We start from the raw sequence: 22,701 nt of genomic DNA, 5'->3' as shown, positions 1-22,701 counted from the left end.
TTGCTGCCACATGTGAATCACTGTTGGAATGATAGCTTGCGTTTCCAGAAGAGGATGCTACTTTTCTTTTTAACACTGTGTTGGATGTAGATGCTTTAATGCCCCAGGGTACCCAGAGCAGCACTTTGCTTTTCTGGGTACATCAGTGCAACCCCTGTATTGGGAAGACGTCTCAGAATTGACATCACATCCTGGGGGACAGTGGGACAGCAGGAGGGGGCTCACAGGGAGACTGAACTTCACAGGTGTCCCAGCTCACACATACCCTGATGGCAGAGCCCAGGGAGGCAGAGAGACACCATGGTGTGGGGGCAGATTGTTGAGCCTGCGCCCCGAGTTAGTGGGCCCCAGGATGCTTTGGGGTGACACAGTGAGCTGCACATGTTTTCCATCCGCAGCTCAGCATCAGACACAGTCTTTCCAGCTTCAACTCCTGGGCAATTGTTTAGACTTGGGGTTTGCAATACGGGGTTTCTGACACATTAGTGTAGCCCCGTGTTACCCTAAGAGGGTGATTTTGGAGTTCCATGATGGAGTTCATTGTAATGAAGCATAATTTTTAAAGTAAGTACTATATTCTTTGATTTTTTTTTTTTTTTTTATTTTTCAAGAGTGGAGTTAATGGTGTCATGAAGTTAAGTGATGGATGTTTGCACCGTCTATAAGGTGATCCTTCGCCGTCTGTCTGCCAGGACTAGCGCGGTGGCGAGTATGGGGCGGCGGGTAAGCCCAGGGTGGCCTTTGGCAGACTGGCAGGTGCATTCTTTTGGTTTTTTGCTTTCTCCTGCTGGAAAGCGTGAGGCGGCCGGGTGTCGTCTCACTTGCTGGTGATTGAGGATGGAAGCCAGGCAGGCCAGAGACGAAGCCCTTTTTTAAAGTTGCATCCAGGAGACTGTTTAGGTTCTGCGGGGCTTTCCCGGGAGACTCTGCTGCCTTTGACCCGGGCTACCTTTCCACCACTGAAGCCCGCTCCATGCTTGCTCGCCATGCCAAGCGAGTATCCTTGTTCTGTTGTTTTTTAATGGAGACTTGATGGAGGGAGACAGTTTCAGAGCCCATTCTTGGACAGATTTTTTGTTTTAATTCACTTAAATGGTCCTTTAAGTTGAACTTAGTTCTGGTCCTTTTTCCAAATGGAAACAATAAAAATAAAGCTCTCTTTTTTGAGCGCACACACCAGGCTTCTCTTGGGCACGTGGGTCCTAACCAAGCCCAATCAGGACGTCTCCGGAATGGGGGCAAGGACGGGTCGAGCCCTGTTGAGGAGCTGCTGGAGGCAGCTGGTGTGCGCTCAGAGGGTCTCGTCGTGCTGGCGTGGAGGTAGGTCACTGCGTGCAGAGGAGACTGGTCATTTGCGCAGTCTCTGGGGTTGGGTCTCACTTGGCAGCCTGGTGAGACTCCTGGCATTGACCAGAGCTGCCCCGTGTGCTGTGGCCCCAGACGTGGGTGTGGGCAGCCCAGAGTCCAAGCCCCTGCTTCCGCAGGCCAGAGCCTTAGTTCTCCTTAAATGTACACGTCATCTTTTCACCCCGTTCAGCTCACTTCTTTTAAGTTAGAATTTTAAAACTTATTTATGCATTTGCTATTTGTAAATATACTTAGTGTTCTTGCTTTCCTTGCTTAATTAAGAGGTAGTGTATTATTAGTGATGTTACACAGGTATTTTCCAGTCAGGCAAAAGCATGCCGTTGCAGGCAGCCCCCGCCACTGTGGTCTTTTGGTTTGTTCCAGCACCACAGATGAAATAATTCAAAGCCAACATTGATGTGTCTTCACAGTATGCCAAGCCGCTGTACTCTTGGGCCTTATCATCTCTTCTTAGTATTGCGGTCCGGTTAGGGGGTGCTGTTACTTTTCTCCCATCTTTAAAATGCACAAACAGACTCAAGGGACAGGTAACCTGCAGGGTCGCACAGCCAGTGGCCAGTGACTTTCTTCTCCTGCACGCTTAGAGCGTTAAGCCGACTATAACATCCACTGTACAGAAAGCACATTTCTCATGCGTACCCTGATAGGATAGTGCTAGACTGGGCACGGAGGTGGGCACGGGTCCCTGCAGCCTGGCTGGTGGAGCCTTGAATGCTGCCACAGACAGTGATCTGACCCCACAGGTGCTGCAGGACGGCCAGCTGGACATCAGAGGGCCAGAGGCCTGCAGCTCGGGCCTGAGTTCCCACTAGGCCTCAGAGGAAGGTCTCAGCTCTGGCTTCTTGAGTGCACTTAATGTAGGTCCAGAGCATTCTTGCAGCATATAAAACGGGGAAACAAAAATGAAAGTAACCTTTCTGCTGTGGGCGCTGCTGAGCGAGCTCCGTAAACACCTCCCCTGCCGTCGTGTCCAGGTCCCCGAGTCTCCAAGGAGCCGGCACTGCTGCGAAGCTCTTCATGCAGGTTTCGGCGTCTGGGAAGCCACTCAGAAGCAGCAGGAAGGCTCCCAGACTGCGTGGTGGGGAGAGAGCCTCACGCTGCGCCCCAGAGGCTTTGGGGCCGTCCTTAGGCCACCTTGGAGGAGGCGGCAGCAGCCGGGAACACAAGGCTGTGGGAGGTGGATGCTGAAGTTGTGGAACCAAGAGGGCGTGTTAGGAGAAGGTTCTCCAAGGCCCGTGGCCGCTTCACTGGGAGAAGTTTTGCTGGTGGCGTTTAAGAAGTCACTGAAGAACAACACCAGAGGCGACTTGGAGCTGCAGGGGAAAGTGAGGTGATTAAAATCGTGCAGATGGCGGTGTAGCAAGGAGAGAGGCTCTGCTTTTGGAACCTTGGATGACCGTGACTGTAGAATGAGTGCCCCCAGAAATGCCACACTGAGGAGCACCACAGGGGGGTCAGGCCGCCCCCTCTGAGGAAGAGATGGCCGGGCCTCTGTCCAGCCAGAGGGGGCGGCGTGGGTCTGGAGAGTTTGGTGGTTTTGGGGGGAATGACAGCTTTGTCATGGCAGAAACTACACTGGTCGAGGCGGCTTTGGTGGCAGCACGGTGGTGGAGGTGGGGCAGTGCAGTGGCTGGCATGGATTGGTAATGATGGAAGCCGTTTGGGCAATTACAAGAATCAGTTTCAAATTTTGGACCCTTGAAAGGAGGAAACTTAAGAGGCAGAAGCTCTGGCCCTAGGGGTTGAGGCCAGTGCTTTGCCGAACCTCAGAACCAAGGTGGCTATGGTGGCTCGGGCAGCGGCCGTAGCTGTGACAGTGGCGGGAGGATTGATTACCTGCCAGGGAACAAAGCTCGGCAGGCGAGGAGAGCCAGGGACGTACAGGGTACAGCAGCCGAGCCCCGTGGTGGCTGGGCCTCGGCGCTGCAGGGAAGACACGCTCTAGGCCTGCTCGTGTGGGCAGACTCGAGGGCTGTGCTTGTGACTCGTTATATTTAGATTTCTGTTCTATGGAACATGCAAAGCATCCCAACAGGGGGGTTGACTAAAGGTGGTTTTTTGTTTTGTTTTGTTTTGTTTTGTTTTGTTTTGTTTTGTTTTGCATCAATGCTGCTGATTACTAGATATAATAGTCTGGCCAGCCCGGGAGATACTGTCGCTAGTAGGAATGACCCTCCCTCAGTAGAAGAGCTTGGTCATTATTACTTACTTTTACTTTTTAAAAAAAATATTTATGCATATAAGAACAGGGGTGCAGTCTAAAGGTGCGAGGTGAGAGGATTCACCAGAGACAGAGTGGGGAGCAGAACAGGCGGATCTACTGAAATACCCTGCTGAGGGGAGCAGCTTGTGAGACAGGAGCGGTCTGCTGCGCCATTTGGGTCAACTCCCAGGCCGGGATTGAACTCCTGCTGCAGTGGCTGGGGATTGCTTGATTGTGCCGACACTTAAAACCCCTGCGCCAGCATGGGCCCTGTTTGTTTTTACTTTAATGAACAAATACAAGTCCTGTGGAATTACTTAATAATTTTGAAGAGTTGCATCCTTACAGTTAATTTCTGTCTGCTCTTGCTTAGCTCCATTTTGAAAAGCTTCCCTGACAGATTTCCAAATCTCCTATCTTTACAACTGGGATGCATCATTTTTACGAACATGGATGGCTTTCTTGATTGCATGCTGCCTGGTACAAGCAGCGCCCTCCTTTGCGTCTAGGATGCATGGCAGTTGAGCGCCCGTGTCAGGCAGTCACTGCTGATTGCTGCTGAGGACTCGATTTCAGAGTGGTCGCAACCCTGCTCACACGCAGGGTTAGAGTCCACTTCGAAGGAGAGGAGGGGCACCCAGCTCGCTGGAGAATGGAGATGCAAGGGGTTCGAGCTGGGGGAGCCACAGCTAAAGGAGAGAGCTGATGCTCTGGAAAGAAGGGCCTCAGAAGGGACAGTGTCTGGGTGTCTGGCTCATGCTGTGATGATGTCTTGACCCCACTGGATAGAATGGGGTGTGGGCTGCCAGTACAGGAGAAAGTTAGCACCCAGGGAGGCAGCCACCCTCCTTTGGGGAGGGTTGGGGTGGGAGGCAAGGTCAAGTCTGTGGATGCGGCTGCTGCAGGCAGGAGCCAGGGAAACTTCCTCGGCCAGGACCTTGGGGACATCTCTGCACAGCCTGCCTGCCCCCTGTTCTGATGTGACAGCTGAGCAGGGGACTCATGGGCCATGGACTCGGAGAAACTTTATCTTTCTGTCCTATTTCGCTACAAAAGGTCTTGACTTCTTTTGGAAGTGATGAACTGGTTAATGGCCAGTTTTTGAGGCTTTCTGCCCTGAGATTTAAAACTTGAATTAAGGAACAGCTGACTTTTTGGAGTTGCTTCTGGGTCTGCGATTGAGTAATGGGCGTGCAGAGCTCACCTGTCACTGTCCCACCGCCTGTGACTTTTTGCTGGAGGTGCTAGTGCCCAAGCAGCCTTTTAGCCATATGCAGGGCAGGAGCTTCCCAGGAGCAGGTGTGGGACACGTTCAGTTCTCAGACCCCTCTCGGCTGAAATGGGGAAGGTATGCCCCAGAGCACCTGGCCGTACTGCTTCTGGACACACCCCGCTCAGGCTGGAGTTGGCAGACAGGCTGGGCGACTGAGACACCTTAATGGTAACACAGGTGATTCGTCTCCAGGACAAGAGTTGGCGGGATTTTGACGCAAACTTGGATCCCAGCTTCTTCCCCATCACATGGTGTTCCAGACACCTCTAGCCACCCTGTTTTTGCAGGATGTATATAAAGTGGCCCATGGAAGCGCCAACTTCTCTGGGTAATCAGCCCCCGCTGTGCCAGTATAAGCCTCCAGAGTTTCCTTCCAGGTGAGGGCACTGCCAGGGGCGCCACTTTCTCAACAGTGGAGCTATTGAAGGAGACCCAGGGAGCAGCCACCAGTGAGTCCGTGCTCATGTTTGCCCCAGTTGGTCTTCCTGCCTCCCAGGCTGAGCCAGCAGACTTTGACCCAGGGCCCAGGAGTGGACTTTGGAGCCCTCCCACAAACTGCCCTCAAGGAATCCACACATTGCTCTCCTCAGCTGCAACCCTGGCCCCTGCCGGCGGGCCCGCCCAGACGGCTTCTTGAAGAACACTTGCAATAGCCCCCACCGTGCCAGAGTGAGCTTCCAGAGTTTCCTTTGAAACTGCCACCCTGTGACCTTTCCCCCCCCACCCCAACCACTGGCGCCTCTGGAGGAATGCCGTGCAGGGCTTGCACAGGCCTGATGGAACTTGGAACTTGGCTCTTTCATTTTGGAACCGATCAGAAGAATTGAATGGATTCCAAACAAGCCTGCTGCAACTGGGGTTCTCCCTTGGTGTTCTGCTTGCAGCTCTGTCCATCTGACGGTCCTCTTCTCCCCACCATGTCCCTCAAGACATCTGGAAGGTGTAGAGCGCGGGCCGGTGCTCCTGGTCCCACTAGCGTGGTTATGGAAACCCGCCGTCCAGAGCTGCCAGGGGCAGCTGGGAGCTTGGCCCCCACTGATAGGGGCCTGAGTGCCCACTTGGTGACCCTTGCCACAAGTGGTAGTTATTTTGCCATTTTCCCACACTGCTGCTCTTCTCTGCCGTCTGTTCCCCACCAGGCAAACTCTGGGCCTCCCTTGCTGGTACCAGCTCTGTCTCCTCACACCCCAGTGGCAGATGGCACTGGCAGGCTGCCGCCATCCCTCCCCATGCCTCTACCTGGGAACCGTACCCTCCGGCCCTGTCTCGGCCCTCCTGGGCTGCCCTTAGCAAAGCTCCGCAGCCAGCGCGCCCACTGAGGCATGCTGGCTTCCCCCGGCTCTGAGGCTGGAAGGCCGAGATGCAGGCGTCAGCCGGCTGGTCTTCCTCAGGCCTTGGGCCTTACTGTGCGGACGCTGTGTCCTCCCTGCCTGCACGTGTCCCTCTGTGTCCAGATTCCTCCTCTTACCAGAACACCAGTCACACTGGATCACGGGCCCACCACCGTGACCTCAGCTCAACTAATTACCTCCAGGTTCGGTCTCATTCTGAGGTACGAGGGCTTCGGACTTCAACAATGAGGGGGCACAGCTCAGCCTGTGACAGCTGGTGTGAAGGTAGCTGATGTCCCCACCTTTCTTGGGGTTCTTTCGTGCTAAAATGCACCATGAGACAACCGCCCGCCACGTGGGAAAGTCAAGAGCTCAGATAAACAGGCACGGGTTTGCAAGCTGGTGTCGAATTTTCTAAGCTCTTGCTGTAGGTTAAATTCGAGCAAAGGACCATGAGACTTTTCATAGGCAGGGCTGGTCCTGAATGGTTGGGTGCTTTCAAGAGTAGTCTTGGTGCTCCTTTGTTGCACCAGAGTGACACAGCGTCAAAATGAAACACCCCTTTCCCTCCCTTCTGTCGTGAGGATGTCTGTCCTTTATTGTAAAATTCAAGCTGCAGAAATGGGTTGTACTCGGTCATTCGCGGCACATCTGTAAACCCATAAAATACCTGGCGCAGTGGCAGTGCTGTTGGAGTCGCTGCGCTAATTTCCCGCGGTCGTTACCTGCCTCCAGCACAAAAACATCTCTCTCCTAACTATCCTTTCCGAGCTCAGAAATGGATTTCCCTCCAGCCTCTGTCACTCAATTATCACCTCGGGAAATGCAGAGATATAACGGATGATCCCAGGATGATCCCAGAGGCCGCGGCGCACGCTCCCGCCCCCCATCCTTCATCTTTTGTCCTGTTGCCGTCATTAAATGTTACCTCGCCAGTGTGTATTTTATAGGGTGACCCTGACGGATGTCATTTTGATACTGTGCAGGGATAATAAGATTGCGCATGTAATGAAAGGCCGATAAATAGAAAAATGTTTACGAGACGGAGAATGGCGCTTCGGACGGCTTTATGGCTTTCCTCTTCTCTCTCCTGTGCTGGTAGAATCGTGGTTTCGTGGCAGGAACTAAAACACGTTAAGGAAGGTGGCGTGGAGACAGAACCGTAGGCGGTGAAGTCCCACGTGCCCTGTGGCGGAGCTGGGGGGGGGGGGTGGGTTCAGGAAACACCCAAGTAGCCGCCTGTGGGCGAGAGCGCTGGTTTCTGTGAGGGAGCGCTCGAGCTTCCCGGTGTTGGCCTTATTTAAAACGCTGACAGTCTTCCCTTCAACAAGCAGCTCCGTAAAACCAGAACGAGCCCCGTGCACCCCAGTGGACCCTTGTGTGAGGTTCCATGTTGGCGACGTGCGGCATTCCGGGCTTCTGCGTGAGGCCGGGCCAGCCCCGCGTGGCAGGGGCTTTGGGGTCAGGTGCGGCTTTAGACCCACCTGCAAGTGAGCATTTCCAAATCTGGTATTTCTTAGACGTGCTGCTGGTTTCGGTTGAGTGGAAGTGGTCGTTTGTTGGGTGATGCTGCTTGGGAGGCAGGGGTCAGAGGAGGTTCAGGACGCGCACCCTGGTGGCTGCCAAATCAGCCCCTGGCTTTGAAAAGCACAATTTGCAAGCACTTCTTTAAGTGCGTTGCAGCAAGGGCAGGGAGGTCTTTTATGGAGGAACTTTGCTTGCTCCAAACTCTCTCAGGGAGGGAGTCTCTGCTGTTGGGTGGGTCGGAGCCTGTGAAGGCCGCACGCTTGGCTTGTCTTGCTGACGCGGCTAGAGCAGGTGTGGGCCACAGGCTTTCCCCAGCCATGGGCGGCTGCATGGTTGGGGCCTGGCTGCTGCTCGACAAGGTGCTCGCAGCCGTGGGCTCCCGGGCCTGTGTCTATGGGTGCGGTCAGAGCGCGAGTCTCTGTGGGTACAAGTGTTTCTCCAGGCCTGTGCACGGCTCAGGGTGTGCACTTGTGCTACCAAGCGTGTTTCTGACCTCGGTCCCCCTCAAGTTGCCGCAGACAGGTGCAGTTCTGTGATGGGGGTCCCCTCTGAGGCAGGAAGGCTAGTGGCCCGTCCTCAGCATGCGTGCCCAGGGCTCTTCTGTGCTCTTGAGCCGCCACTAGTCCGGGATTCAAGGTAGTGTCACAGCAAGCATCGGAGATCAAAGATAACCCAAATTCCAGCCTCGGGCTTAAAAAAAAAAGTAGATGGCGATTTCCCCTCAGTTAATAGCACAGTTAGGGGCTTAAGACCCCCAGATACCCCTGAAGCTGTGTCCCCTGACCATGTGACTGGGCCTTCCAGTGCCTTGTTGTAAGTTGCTTGTTAGGGTTCCGGGGGGAAGATGGTGACGTCACGGGAGCGCCGTTGTCAGCTCTGTCGACTGCCCGGTGCAGTGACCCCACGGGGAGGGAGTGCCCGCACTGGGCTCCTTGCCTTCAGCTCCGCAGCTTCCAGACACTGGACCATGTGAAATGCGACAAGACTCAAAACATGTGCTCAATTTCGTGATAGTAAATTTCAAATTTAGGGGCTCTTATTTGGAGATTTGTCATTTCTGCTTTTTTTTTTTAGCGATAAAATACTGTTTCTTTTATGAAATAATTTAGTAGACAGTTATTTTTAATGACCTTACTTGGCAAAATAAAAAGCTGGCAATCTTCTATCCATTTAAGAGAAGTTTCATCCTTTTGTAGTTAATTTTAGTTTTTTTTAGTTTTTTCAGGAATTTCTCACTCCATCAAATTTTTACTGATGCTGCTTATCTTCGGGGTGTTGCCTTGGCTGGTGTCTGCGCAGCTGAGGCACACGCAGACGTGGGGTTGGTGGGTTCGGGTCCCGGGAAGAGCCCTGCCAGCGCGGACAGAGGCAAGAAAGAGGCCCGAGAGTGAAAGCTGCGCTGTGCTGCCCTCTGGTGTCCGGGCAGAGGAGGGAAGGAAGGCGACAGCTGTGATTACAGGGGCCTGGAACCCCGGGGGCCCTGCGCTGAGGAGACAGCTGAAGGGGAACACCAGGGAACCCCACACTGACCTTGGTGTTTGGCCGAGCCCAAGGCTGTGAGGGATGGAGGATGTAGTGGAAGCGTCTTCCGGGGACAGAGGAAAGGGCCTGGAAGACGCCACGAAGCAGCTGGGCTTTCGTTCTGTGGCCCGGGGGAGCCTGCGTGGTGGGGGTGAAGGGCAAGGTCAGGCCCAGCTTTGGGAAGACTGACCTGGTCGTCTTGTGGGCAGGGACAGGCTTACAGACTCTCATGACAGTTTTGGGCAAAAACTCAAGTCTTTTTCGCTTGTGTCACAATAGGCAGGTGTGGTGGTGATAATTATAACAAACCTTTTCTTTAACCTGCCCAGATGGGATTTTCTTTCTCATGGAGGGGGTGGGTCAGGAACGTCTGTCCTCTCTGAGCATGCAGTGTGGCCCCGCCGCGGGGCAGGGGGGGGGGGGTGGCGCATGGCGCGTGGCGCGTGTCTGTCCGGAGTGCAGCTGCCTGCCTCTGCCCTGGAGGGGAGCTGAAGGTGCGGGAGGGGGAGTCCTTCAAGGAGGTGGCTGCCCCCCCCCCCCCCCCCGTGGGGCTTCCTCTTGCCTGGCACATTCCGCCCGCTGCCCTCCAGCCTCTGCGCAGGGCGGGGGTCTGCCGTGTGCCTTCCATCACATCTGCATGCCGCCCAGTGCACTGAGACCGCAGAGGTGGTGTTTAATGATTAGCCGCTGACGGTGTCTGCTCCTTCAGGGATTAGGGGATTCGCTTGGTTAACAAAAGAAGATGCCCAGGAGAGCATGCTTTAATTACTAGAGTCGTTGCTGGAAGACAACCAGTTGCCTGCTGGGAAAGAGCTCGAAGGTGCTGGCCCTGAACATGGCCGATGGCTCCACTCTGGCCCAGCGCCTCGCCTCGGCGTTCAGGGTGGCGGTCAGACCCGGCCCGGGAGTCCTCTGGGAGTGAAGGGAAAGGATGACTTGCTTGGAGCGTGTGCCAGGAAATCTGGCGTACCTGCTGCCCGCCCCTTGGATTAGTAGCTCCTGCCCAGAAACAGTGCGGCTGTCCTCCCCGGGGAGGGAAGCCCCAGGCCACTCTTCTGCCCTCAGGGAATGAAGTCTGAGAAGGGGCTCTCCTCCCCGGCCCCTCCTCTCTGCCCCGGCCTTGCTCGTGGCCAGTCACCACTTGCTGGGACTCAACTCCACCCTCAAAAAAAAAACCTACCTTCAGGAAAAGTTTAGATCTTTCTGTTCCATCCAGTGAGCGAGTGGATGGAGGAGCTGGAGAGTAACTGAAGGACTCTTCACACAAGTCTGAGCAAAGTCTTAATTCTAACTGTACGTCAGCTCTCGGGTACTTAGGGCGTTTACCTCTGCTGTCTCCACATATTCATGTTAAAGTGTTTATTTTGCATGGAAATGTAGCCGCTTAAAAAATTAAGGTCATTTACTCTAAAAGCTGGCTTTCTTGCTGTGAGGGGACCGCTTTTCTGCAGAGCGGTGCCCTGGCCTGCCCTGCCCGCAGTGGGCTGTGCCATGGCACAGACGCTGCCAGTGGGTGTAGGTGCGAAGGGCCTGTGAGGGAGCTCCAGGAAGAGACTGTTTATATATAGTGCATCCGTGATCCCTGAGCAGCTTCCAGGCCTGCCTTCCCAGCCCTGTCTCCTCTGCTTGGTCTAGAAGGGTTGCCTTTTGAAAGCGTGGTGGTAAGCTGGACACTGGTTGCAGCTTGTGGGCGACCTCTGCTGGGTCCCCTCTGAGGCTGGTACCTGGGCTTCTGCTACCGTGAGGGCTTCGGGGTAGATTCCTTCTCCTTTCCCCTCCCTCCCCTTGCCATTCCTGGCATGTACTTGGAGGCAGGACACCAGTTTTCCAGAACCTTCCTTAACAAAACTAAGACAGATGGTTGCCATGCCATCAGAGAGCCATCGTGGGAGGGGCTGTGCCCTGCCCTGTTCTGAGCTGAACCACAGTCACACCTTCAGCTGGGAGAGGTGTGGAGGGTTGTTCCTGAAAGACGGGACTCCCTTAGTTTGTGAAGAGACCCTGCTAGGAGATGGCAGGCTGCAGGCACCCTGACCTGCCGCTGGGGTGCAGACCTCATCCCCCGCCTTCTCCCCTTCCCCTGGGTGTCTGGATGACTGTGAGTGGGTGATGGGAATCTGTTACAGCCGCAGAAGCTTGGAGTGCATCTCGGGTGTGCCTGGAAGCTTCTGCTCTAGGCAGAACGGTTTCCTACCTTTCTCTGCTTCAGCCTCCACTTGAGGAGTTAGTGCTGCGCCAGCGCCAGAGAGAGAAGCTGGGGAGTGGGGCTTGCTCAGCGGGAGCCCTTCGCGTGGAATCCCTCCCCACCTGTACTTTCAGTCCCCGGGAGCCTCTTGCAGGGAGCACAGTAGCTCATCTATAGAGAACACGGTAGCAGATCTCACTAAAAAGAAAAGAATATTTTTCCATTGGGCAGTGAAGAGAGAGGTTACAGGTTCTCCTCCCTTTGCATCGCCGTGCCTGAGGGGAATTCAGTGGCGGTGGTTTAGCTACCAGATGCTTGGAGGCAAAGTGACCTGGTCAGGATGCCTCCTGAAGCAGGGCTGCCAACTCCCACCTCCAACACCCCCCTCCCAACACACACACACGCACCACACCTGGAGCTGGATGAGGCCGAGGCCTAAGCAACAGAACTCCCCTGAAAGGCATTGACAGCGGAAAAGCTGCCTGTGAGGGGGGCGCTGGCAGGACTGGGCTGCCCAGGTCTGTTGGTTCAGCCCAGGTTGCCCGGCAGTGAGGGCCCTGGAGGGCCAGTCTTGGCATTCACGCTGCGTGGACTTGATGGACTGGAAGCCTGATGAGGGGAGGCACCCAAGTAAAGAGGAGCTGAGGCGGAGGGGCCCTTCCCCTACCACCCCAAGTGGCTGAGCCTAGTGGGGGCTCAGGGTGAACGCGCTGCACTGTGCTGCCCTCTGTTGCCAGGGCTGCCCTTCTCCTTGCCCTCCTTACCCCCTGTGCCCCCCCCCCCCAGTAGAGCTGCCCCCGCTGCTCTCCTCTCTTTCCCTACTCTTCCTTGGACCCCACCCCCGCCCTTGCTTTTCTTTGAAAAATGAGAGGCAGCTACTGCTGCTTGCCAGCCTTGCTTGGGGGGCGGGGGGGGGGGGTTTGCCCCTGGAGGGGGGGTACCTGAGTCTAGGAGCAGCTCTGGGCCCAAGGCTTTTTGCATATGGTGTGTCTGGGAAATGCAGCACTTCCTCCCGTCAGACACCCCCAAAAAAAAAAAAAAAACACAGAAAAGGCAGAGGAGCTGGAGAGAGCGAGTCGGCTAAATATAGAGCAGTGGATTCGAGCACTTCTTGGCAGGAGCCTCAGCGAGCGGAGATGACTTCGCCCCTTTCTTCTCCTTTTTTTTTGCCCAGGCCCTAAACCAGGTCCTTGTGCTGTGGCAGTTACAGCAACTGACATGTGAGGTGTGTTGACTGTGAGGCTTTGTTGTGAGACGAGGTGAGAGCACTGGGAACAAAATGATCATTATAGGCCATTCATGTCGACAACATTTATACCTCTGTGTTTGCTTGCAAGCAAAAGCAGGAGCTAATTTGCAAGGCTGCCTTTGTGGGGCTGCCTTTTGATCAATGATTGCCTGTGTTAATGTTTCAGTAAGCTATTGATTTCTGCAGCAGCTTTTGTTCCCTGAATTTATGTGCAGCCGGTCTCTGCAGCACACACTATGCATGTTTGATTAAAGTTCAATTGACTTCATGCCCAGCAAGGCCTCGAGCTGCTTCAGTCCCTGTTTGCAGAACCACAGCTATCCCGGCATGTTCTTTTGTTTGTGCTCAAGACCTAGCCACCCATGCAGGCCCTGGATGCTGTTGTAATCCCAGCCACTCTATTCCGGCCCGGAGCAGCCGCCAGCCCTGCCAGCAGCCCTGCACGACTTGACTGTGGCGAAAGGCAGCTCGTAAAACCTGGCCTGGATTTTCTTTTTAATTAACTTGATTGCTGTATAATTGGTGCATGCCATATGTGTCAGAGTGTGCCCATTTGAAGGGCACAGTTATGTACCACCATAGAAGTAGCACCACAAAGTCCTCTCCCCTCAGAGCCCCCCACCCGATTTGCTGCTTGTGTCTGGCTGCTGCTTTCAGTCCCATGGTTTTGAAATTAGCCGGTGATGTTGCTCCGTCTGTGTTTCTGTGTTTCTTTTTACTGCTGAGTAGTGTCCCGGAGAAGGGGTGGGTGGCGGGGCCTTGGAGTGGTTTCCAGTTTCTGCCTATTAAGAGGAAACTTCTGTGAACATTTCTGTGAACTTCTTTGTGTGAGCCCGTTTTTATTTCTTTTGGGTAAATACCTAGGAGTGGAATTCATTGCGGGATCAGATGGTAAATGTTTGTAAAACTGGCAGTTTTTATTATGCTAAACAACGTGACTTGGCTGTTTTATACCCTCACCAGCCATACCTGTGAGATCTACCCCCTCTCTGGCTTTCAGTTTTTATCTCCTTTCATTTTCTCACCAGCTGATTTCAGACCTGTGCAGGTGGCCAGACCTCTGGCGTGGCTGCGTGATACCCTCAAACCCTCACCCCCACCCCCGACCCCCTGCTCTGGTCCTTATTTTTGCTTCAAAGCCGTTCCTTAAGTGCTGACATTTATCTCAGTAGTAGGTTTCTTGGGAAACTGTCCTGGTGTCGGCCTGTCCTGCAGAGCTGTGCCGAGTGCGTGAGCCTGGACTCCTGTGCCAGCTCATACAACCCCTTGAGGCCTTTCCGCACGTGCATGTTTGGGAAACGGGGAGCCTCCTGTGACCGCCAGGCGTGTCTTGCGGGTCTGTGGAAGGTGGGCCCAGTCCCCAGGCCCTGAGGGTGGCTGGGCTTTGTGTCTTCTCACCCGACTTTCTCCCCATTTTGGTTTCCATAGTTTGCATTTCCTTTCACCCCAGGCCCCTGAAGAGTCCAACCAGAGGAGGAGGTGGGAGCAGCCGCCTTGGGGTCAGGGGATTTTCTGTGGCAACCTGACATGTACTTGAATACTTGAAGACGCCCTGCCCTGCCTTGGCCCCGTTCTGCATTTTTCCCATAGGAAACCAGGGCCAGGCCAGGATTGCGTCTGCGCAGGACTCTTACTGCCCTCGTGGAGTGATGAGTTTGTTCCCTCCACCTGGCCAACCCCACAGGACCAGTGTGGCAAAGTGCTTTCCAGTCAGGCCGGTGGCAAGTGAAGAGGCAGGACCCGGGAGGTTCTGGGGCGGTGACCTTAGGGGCCTGGGAGAATGCTCCAGGCGCCCCCAGGGACAGTTGCAGCCCATGTGTCACGGGGTACGGCAGCCCAGTCAGACCACAGAGCAGTTCCAGAGGTCCCCCTTCCTGGCCACTCACCGCTCCTGGGCTGAAGGCCCTGGGGGCGTGTGGCTGCCTCCTGGTCTCCCTGGCCTGGTGGCCTGGTCCTGCGTCCTCTGGTAGATACTGCGGGTCCCTGACGTCGTCAGGTGGCACGTGGGAGGAACGGGTCACGCCCGCACTGAGAGCCCCCGAGGCTCCAGCCTGTGGAGGCCAAGCCCAGCGCGTCCTGCGTCATGGCCCTCCCTCAGGTCGCTGTGGCTGTGGTTTTGTGGCCTGGAAAAGGCGCCAGCTAGGGTCAGGCCTGGGCCCTGAGTGCTCCGCGCACGTGCGCTGCCTGCCTGGCGGAAGCTGTTTGCCCACTCACGTCTCTCGCTCCTGCCAGCTTGCTGGTGGATGCTCAAGGGCGGTCACTGTGCAGGTGTGTTAATGGGCCTTCCCTGAGGGTAAGCTGTCAGCCGCTGATGGGGGCACTTGTCCCCAGCACCCGCCTTCCTGGCTGAATCCAGGTCACTGGAAAAGGAAATCTTTGCTTCTCTCTCTTGCTCCCTATTCCCTAGGCAAAGCCTTGTGAGCCTTTGGGGAGGCAGGTGGGAATCTGACCAAGCAGCTCCCGTCATGGGCTGGGGTTCTCCCAGGTGCCTTCCCCGGTGCGGCCCTCTGCCACACGACCGCATGTCTGGGCCCTCACTGCTCCAAGCAGTCTTTAAATCCCAGGTCAAGGTGCTTTATCTTGGTGTTTTCAGACTTCAGTGTTTGCATCTGCCGGGCCGGGCCGGCTGCGGCTCGCCCGCTGTGCCCCGCGAGGCGGGGACTGTTGCACTGGGGTTTGTGTCCTTGCTGCAGGCTTGACGAGATGTCTCAGTCTCTGTCCTCTGGCCATGAAAAGAGGAGCCCCTTTGCCTTAAGGTTGGGCCTGTGACATGTGGCGCTCGTCTCTACTTCAGCAGCCCCGTGTCTGTCCCTCTGAGCTTTTGCTTGTCCAGCCCTCGGGCTTCGTGCCAGCTGTCCCGTCTGCACGCTGAGATTGGGTGGTGGCTGCACGGCAGTGCCCCCGGGTCAGATTTCCTGTTTCCCCTGACCTGCCGGCCCTGCTTCCCCACTGCCTCTGTTGTTCTGCTTGGCTGTTTCTGGGGCGTTTTGTTCCCCCCCCCCCCCCGAGTCACACTGGTGGGATTTCCCTGGACTGCTGTGAAGACACCCTCGTGCAGGGGCCCACATGTAGCCGGGTCGGGCTGCCCTGCCGTGGGTCGGCACCCAGCACGTCCTGGCTAGATGAGCGATGCCCTCGATGCGAGGCTTCCCTGGGTTGAGGGGGCACAGGGTCCGTTGGTCAGCCAGGGCCAGGTGGACAGGTGTGTCCTGCTGGGGAGCCCAATTCTCCTTCATCTCCGGGGGCTGCTGTTCTCTGCCTTCTCCCCAGGGCAGCAGCACATGCCTGGTCTCTGCTCCCCCCGGGAACATGCGCAAGCCTCTCCCCTCTGGACTCGGGCCTCAGCCAGCCCTTCTTTCCTTGCAGGGGGAGCTAATCACCTTCTATTACTACTGGAAGAAAACCCCGGAAGCAGCCAGCTCTCGGGCCCATCGCAGGCACCGCAGGCAAGCCGTGTTCCGGAGGATTAAGACCCGAACTGCGTCCACACCCGTCAACACGCCCTCCAGACCCCCCTCCAGTGAATTCTGTAAGTGGGGGCCTTTCACCTGCAGCCGCATGCTCTTGTGACCCGGGCTCCTGTGTAGTCTCAGCCAGACTTGGGCGGGCTTGGGGACGGTTTTACACGTTGGTGCTACGTTAAGTTTTTCTGCTAAATTTAACATCATCTTAGTTGTTTGTAAATACAAGTCGCGGCCACGGCCTGAGTGTCTCGGGCGCCCGCTTCGTGGCTGGCGTGCTCTTGGACTGAGAAGATCACGTGGTGTGTTCTTCCTGCTCCTGCTTTCCCAAGACCTGCCTCTCGGGCCCAGGGTGCTGTGCGGTCTGACACCTTCTGTCTGGCTCTGGCTCTGGCTCTGTCTTGGCCCAGACACTCGACCTGGGGCCCCTTATGGCGTATCTGCAGACACCCTCTCCCCACAGCTCCTTGGGGGTGTGGACATGCCGGGAGGCATCACAGCTGCTCTTCCATGTTCACATTCACCTGTCGTGTGCATCATTGTTGGCCATCACAGGCACGATTCAGGTGCAACATCAGCCCCTGCAAATCTAGCAGGGCAGGCCCTTGCACTGCCCTTTACACATGATCCCGTCATCCTGGTAACCCTAAAGGGCTCAGAGGGGTCCTTTGTGAACACTGCCCCCCTCTTCCTTCCTCCCCCCTCCCCCCGCCTGACTGGTGGCTCAGAGCCAGGTGCAGGCCTGAAAAGGGGGACCCTCTGGGCCCAGCATAATGGTATCTCCCCCACCCCCATTGTGTCCCTGCTGTGCCCAGTGGACCTCAGTTCAGCCAGCGAGGATGACTTTGACAGTGAGGACAGCGAGCAGGAACTGAAGGGGTACGCCTGCCGCCACTGCTTCACCACCAGTAAGTGGCCCCTGAGCACAGGGGTGGGTAGCCAGGGGCTTGGTGGGCATGGGGGTGGGGCCAGAGAGATTCCCTGGAACTGACCAGGTTCGACCACTTAGGGGCCTGAGTGGGATTGGGGACCTGCCGGGCACTAAGGAGTGATGCCCCCGTGCTTCAGGGCTGCACAAGGAAGCCAGAAACCTGTACTTGCTGCTCTCCCCGTCAGCGGGGATGCGGCATTGGTAGGCAGACCTGCTCCGGATCAGGACAGGGCCTGTGGACTCTGGGAGCCCGCAGCCCCACGCGCACCATGCTGGCAGGCCGTTCCGGCACGGCGCCACTGAGCCCACGGAGGGGCTTTTCCACCCGTTGGGCCCCGAGGACATGGGTTTGTAAGGTCGGCCTCCCCTCCCTCCCAGCCTCCAAAGACTGGCACCACGGGGGCCGGGAGAACATCCTGCTCTGCACAGACTGCCGCATCCACTTCAAAAAGTACGGCGAGCTACCCCCCATCGAGAAGCCTGTGGACCCCCCGCCATTTATGTTCAAGCCTGTCAAAGAGGAGGATGACGGGCTCAGCGGGAAACATAGCATGAGGACGCGGCGGAGTCGGGGCTCGGTGAGTCCCTGTGGGGGGGTGGGGGGCGCGCTGGGAGGCCACCGGGGTTCCTCTTCGTCCTCCTCCTGAGGTTTGCCTGAAGGCGTCCACTTGGCCCGAGGGGCCAGGAAGAGCCTTCCCTTCCCGCCCGGCTCGGCGCAGGCGCGCCTTGCCCCTCAGACCGTCCCCTGGTCCCAGCTCTGCTTGTTGGACACTCGCAGGCTTTTTCCCCCTTAAAATGTTTAATGGGCTTTACAAACTTCAGGGTCGCTTTTCCACTCACCACTGTGTAGCCCTCTCCCCAGAGGACTGACTCCCAGGGGGGCAGGGGGCTGACCCTTTGGAACCAGCATTTTCCAGGTTGGGGCTGAGGATACTGCCAGGGCTTGGCCTCCAGCTTGGCCTCCTGGTGACCCAGTTAGGCAGGTGGGTGTGGGGCAGGCACCTTCCTCTGACGCTGGCGTCCTGTAAGGCTCTGGCATCCCGGTCAGCAGGCTAGTGCCCACTGGAGGGTGGCAGATGTGCCCGCATATGAGTGAACCACTGTCTCCTGAGCCCCAGGCCCTGCAGAACATGGGAGGAGCTTGGTCCTGGAGGCGGCTGGCGTCCTTTGACACGCTTCTCTGGTTCCCTTGCCTTCCTGTCAGATGAAATCAGCTCACGTTGTTGCTTTGGGGGGTAGGGTTGGGAGAGTGGGCAGTTCCATTAGGAAAGGTGGGTGCTTTACAGCCGCCTCGGCCTGGAGAGCTGGGTGGTGGGCGCCCTCTGCCTGCTGCTGCTCACCCGCTCCATTCATGTGCCACACACGTGCCACTGGAGCTGTCCGTGAGATGAGTGCTCTGCTCGCTCTTCCGTGTGAACCCCCCTTCCTCCTCTCTCCCCGGGGGCCCCCGTCAGGCGAGGGACCGCCGGTTGCTTGCCTGGGCTGGGGTTTGCCAAGAGGCTGATGGTCGGCTCTTGAGGCTTCCGTGTGTGCTAAACTTGGGGTGCAGTCTCACCAGCCCCTGGTTTGGGTCGCAGATGTCTACACTGCGTAGTGGTCGAAAGAAGCAGCCAGCCAGCCCTGATGGTCGTGCCTCGCCCATCACCGAAGACATCCGCTCCAGCGGCCGGAACTCCCCCAGCGCCGCCAGCACCTCCAGCAACGACAGCAAAGCTGAGACAGTGAAGAAGTCCACCAAGGTGAGGTGCTGGGGGTCTGGGGGATGGACTTGGTGTTGCTCCCTGGGACAGGGTGCTGCAGGTCCTTCATGGGCCTGCCCAGCCCAGGGCTGCAAACCAGGACCTGGGGATGCAGCGCAGCTCCCAGCATTGGCCCTCAGGGTCCTCAAGGCCTGAGGCCAGGGTCGGCCAAAGTCATAGCATCCCCATCGCACATACTGGCCCTCGCTGCCACTCACTTCCGGAGGTAGAGTCTCACATGCAGCCTCACAGCCCAGGAAACGGTCGTGTCCCTGCAACCGCGGGCCTTCCCCCGCGTGATGCTCCTGGGGCTTCCCCACTGCAGAAGGTGAAAGAGGAGGCCTCGTCCCCTCTGAAGAGCACCAAGCGCCAGCGAGAGAAGGTGGCCTCTGACACCGAGGAGGCCGACAGGACCAGCTCCAAGAAGACGAAAACCCAGGTGACTAGAGCCTGCGCCTAATGGCCCTTGAGGAGCCCCCACACCAGATCCCCTCTGGAGGGTGGCAGGGACCTTTCCCCAGGAGGTGGGCTGGCTGTCCTCACACCCGGTGGCGTTGCCCGCCACTGGCAGCGGAGCTGCGTGCCCCTGCTCCCCTGAGCTTCCTTCCCTACTTGTCTGGCCCTAGGAGATCAGCCGGCCCAACTCACCATCTGAAGGCGAGGGAGAGAGTTCCGACAGCCGCAGCGTCAATGATGAGGGCAGCAGTGACCCCAAAGACATCGACCAGGACAATCGCAGCACCTCCCCCAGCATCCCCAGCCCCCAGGACAACGAGAGTGATTCGGACTCCTCAGCCCAGCAGCAGATGTTACAGGCCCAGCCCCCGGCTTTGCAGGCTCCCAATGGGGCTACCCCAGCTCCTCCCACAGCTCCCCCAGCTGCCACCCAGCTTCCCACACCAGGACCCACGCCCTCTGCCTCTGTGGTCCCTCCACAGGGCTCCCCTTCAGCCTCCCAGCCCCCCAACCAGCCGCAGGCTCCAGCTCCCCACACCCATATCCAGCAGGCACCTGCCCTGCACCCACAGCGCCTGCCCTCCCCACATCCCCCGCTGCAGCCTCTGACAGGGCCAGCAGGCCAGCCCTCCGCCCCGTCTCACTCCCAGCCCCCGCTGCACAGTCAAGGCCCGCCCGGTCCTCACAGCCTGCAGGCTGGGCCCCTGATGCAGCACCCAGGCCCGCCACAGCCCTTTGGCCTCCCTCCCCAGGCCTCTCAGGCTGCAGCTCACCCTCATAGTTCTCTGCCGCCCCCGGCCTCTCAGTCGGCGCTGCAGTCTCAGCAGCCCCCACGGGAGCAGCCCCTGCCGCCTGCACCCTTGGCCATGCCACACATCAAGCCCCCGCCTACCACACCCATCCCCCAGCTGCCAGCGCCCCAGGCCCACAAGCACCCCCCTCACCTATCGGGGCCCTCACCCTTCTCTATGAACGCCAACCTCCCGCCTCCACCAGCACTGAAGCCCTTGAGCTCTCTGTCCACACACCACCCCCCGTCAGCCCACCCCCCACCCTTGCAGCTCATGCCTCAGAGCCAGCCTCTGCCCTCCTCCCCCGCCCAGCCCCCGGTGCTGACCCAGAGCCAGAGCCTGCCCCCTGCTGCTGCCTCCCACCCCCCCACAGGTCTCCATCAGGTGCCCCCCCAACCCTCATTTGCTCAGCACCCCTTTGTCCCCGGGGGCCCTCCTCCCATCACACCCCCGACCTGCCCCTCCACCTCCACCCCACCCGCGGGCCCCGGCTCCTCAGCTCAGCCACCCTGCTCTGCTGCTGTTTCTTCTGGAGGCAGCGTGCCTGGGGGGGCAGCCTGCCCGCTGCCCCCCGTCCAGATCAAGGAAGAGGCGCTGGATGATGCTGAGGAGCCCGAGAGTCCCCCTCCCCCGCCTCGGAGCCCATCCCCCGAGCCCACTGTGGTGGACACTCCCAGCCATGCCAGCCAGTCGGCCAGGTACTGCCCCCAGACTGGGCCAGGGCCAGGGCCAGCCCCGCGGCTGCGGGTGGCTGGACCTCGAAGGAGCCCCTGAGAGATGGGCCTTTTTCAGGTTCTACAAGCACCTGGACCGGGGCTACAACTCGTGCGCTCGGACAGACCTGTACTTCATGCCTCTGGCGGGGTCCAAGCTGGCCAAGAAGAGGGAGGAGGCCATTGAGAAGGCCAAGCGGGAGGCCGAGCAGAAAGCCCGGGAGGAGCGCGAGCGCGAGAAGGAGAAGGAGAAGGAGCGCGAGCGCGAGCGGGAGCGGGAGCGCGAGGCGGAGCGGGCGGCCGTGAGTCCCGGGCATGGGGGTCTGGGTGCCGCGCCGCCTCCGGTGCTGTCAGGGTGTGAGCGCCCGGCAGCCCTGGGCCCTCCTCCCTGCTCTGCCCTGCGCCCTGGCAGCTCCAGAGCGACTGTGGCCACCCCGTCCCGGGGACCCCAGAGGCACGGAGGGTGCAGGCACGTGAGCCCAGCGGGGGCCGGGGAAGCTGGGCACAGGCGAGGCTGCCACGGTGGGGCTAGACTGGGCTGGGGCCAGAACCCAGGTCCCTCGAGGGACCGAGCCAGCGGTCGGTGCGGGTGGCAGCAGGACGGGGCTCGGAGTCCTGGGCAGCCTGGCGCTGACCCCTCCCACCCCCTTTCCTTCGGCAGAAAGCATCTAGCTCATCCCACGAAGGCCGTCTCAGCGACCCCCAGCTTGGCGGCCCCGGCCACATGCGGCCGTCCTTCGAGCCCCCGCCGACCACCATCGCGGCTGTGCCCCCCTACATCGGGCCCGACACGCCGGCCCTTCGGACTCTGAGCGAGTACGCGCGGCCGCACGTCATGTCGCCCACCAACCGCAACCACCCCTTCTACATGCCCCTCAACCCCACCGACCCCCTGCTGGCCTACCACATGCCCGGCCTCTACAGCGTGGACCCCGCTGTCCGCGAGCGCGAGCTGCGGGAGCGCGAGATCCGTGAGCGGGAGATCCGCGAGCGGGAGCTGCGGGAGAGGATGAAGCCCGGCTTCGAGGTGAAGCCCCCGGAGCTGGACCCTCTGCACCCCGCCACCAACCCCATGGAGCACTTCGCCAGGCACAGTGCCCTCACCATCCCCCCCACTGCGGGCCCCCACCCGTTCGCTTCTTTCCACCCGGGCCTGAACCCCTTGGAGAGAGAGAGACTGGCCCTGGCGGGCCCCCAGCTGCGGCCAGAAATGAGCTACCCCGATAGACTCGCCGCCGAGCGGATCCACGCGGAGCGCATGGCCTCGCTGACCAGCGACCCCCTGGCCCGCCTGCAGATGTTCAACGTGACCCCGCACCACCACCAGCACTCCCACATCCACTCGCACCTCCACCTGCACCAGCAGGACCCTCTCCACCAAGGTGGGTGCCCCGGCGGGCCCATGGGCCCAGCTCTCGTGTGAGGGCGGCATTGGCTTGGCCCGCGTGGAAGAGTCAGGACCCCCAGCGTCCCGGTGGTGTCCCTAGGGGGGGGCCCTGGTGACCTGTGTTCTCAGCCCTGCCTGCAGGCCCGGGAGAAGGGAGGCCCCCTGTGCTCACTGGGCGCGTCGAGGGCAGCAGGTGGGGCTGTGGCCTTCGGCCAGTTGGAGGCAGCTGGGACAGCCAGGGTCGCTGGGTAAGAACTTAACAGTCCTGTGCCCCCCTTGGGGGGCTGGGCTTGGGCATCTGCTGACTTTGAGTGTTTCAAGATGGTCCCCCTGGCCCGGTCCTGTCCGGTCTGGGGACCGGCTCCTGCAGATGTGCTGATGGTGGTTGGGGTTAAGGCTGCCCGAGGCAGGGATGCTGTGCCGTGCAGGTGCTGTGGCTCCACCCACTTGCCTTGCTGACCCCCCGGGGCAGCCCTCCTGAATGGGGGCAGGCGGCAGTGAGCAGTGCCCGAGAGGGAGGCAGCCCGTGGTTCCTGGCCTAGTGCACTGCCCTGAGACCGGCTTCC

The 22,701-nt window shown here is 58.6% G+C and overlaps 1 protein-coding gene across 1 annotated transcript in view; it reads left to right on the top strand.

Moving 5' to 3' along the window:
• Positions 1–22,701, top strand: part of RERE (arginine-glutamic acid dipeptide repeats) — a gene marked incomplete at both ends in the record, with an annotated part of 222,822 nt that overhangs the window by 198,051 nt on the left and 2,070 nt on the right. The window contains 8 exons of the mRNA XM_084243550.1: positions 16,024–16,186; positions 16,934–17,026; positions 17,428–17,627; positions 18,627–18,788; positions 19,114–19,227; positions 19,415–20,733; positions 20,828–21,050; positions 21,410–22,130. Of these exons, the coding sequence (XP_084099676.1) occupies positions 16,024–16,186; positions 16,934–17,026; positions 17,428–17,627; positions 18,627–18,788; positions 19,114–19,227; positions 19,415–20,733; positions 20,828–21,050; positions 21,410–22,130 (2,995 nt within the window). The remainder of the gene's footprint in view (positions 1–16,023; positions 16,187–16,933; positions 17,027–17,427; positions 17,628–18,626; positions 18,789–19,113; positions 19,228–19,414; positions 20,734–20,827; positions 21,051–21,409; positions 22,131–22,701) is intronic.

This window comes from Talpa europaea, assembly GCF_964194135.1.
Source record: "Talpa europaea genome assembly, chromosome: 9".
Taxonomy (NCBI): Eukaryota; Metazoa; Chordata; class Mammalia; order Eulipotyphla; family Talpidae; genus Talpa; species Talpa europaea.
This window is presented reverse-complemented; position numbering and strand designations above follow the sequence as displayed.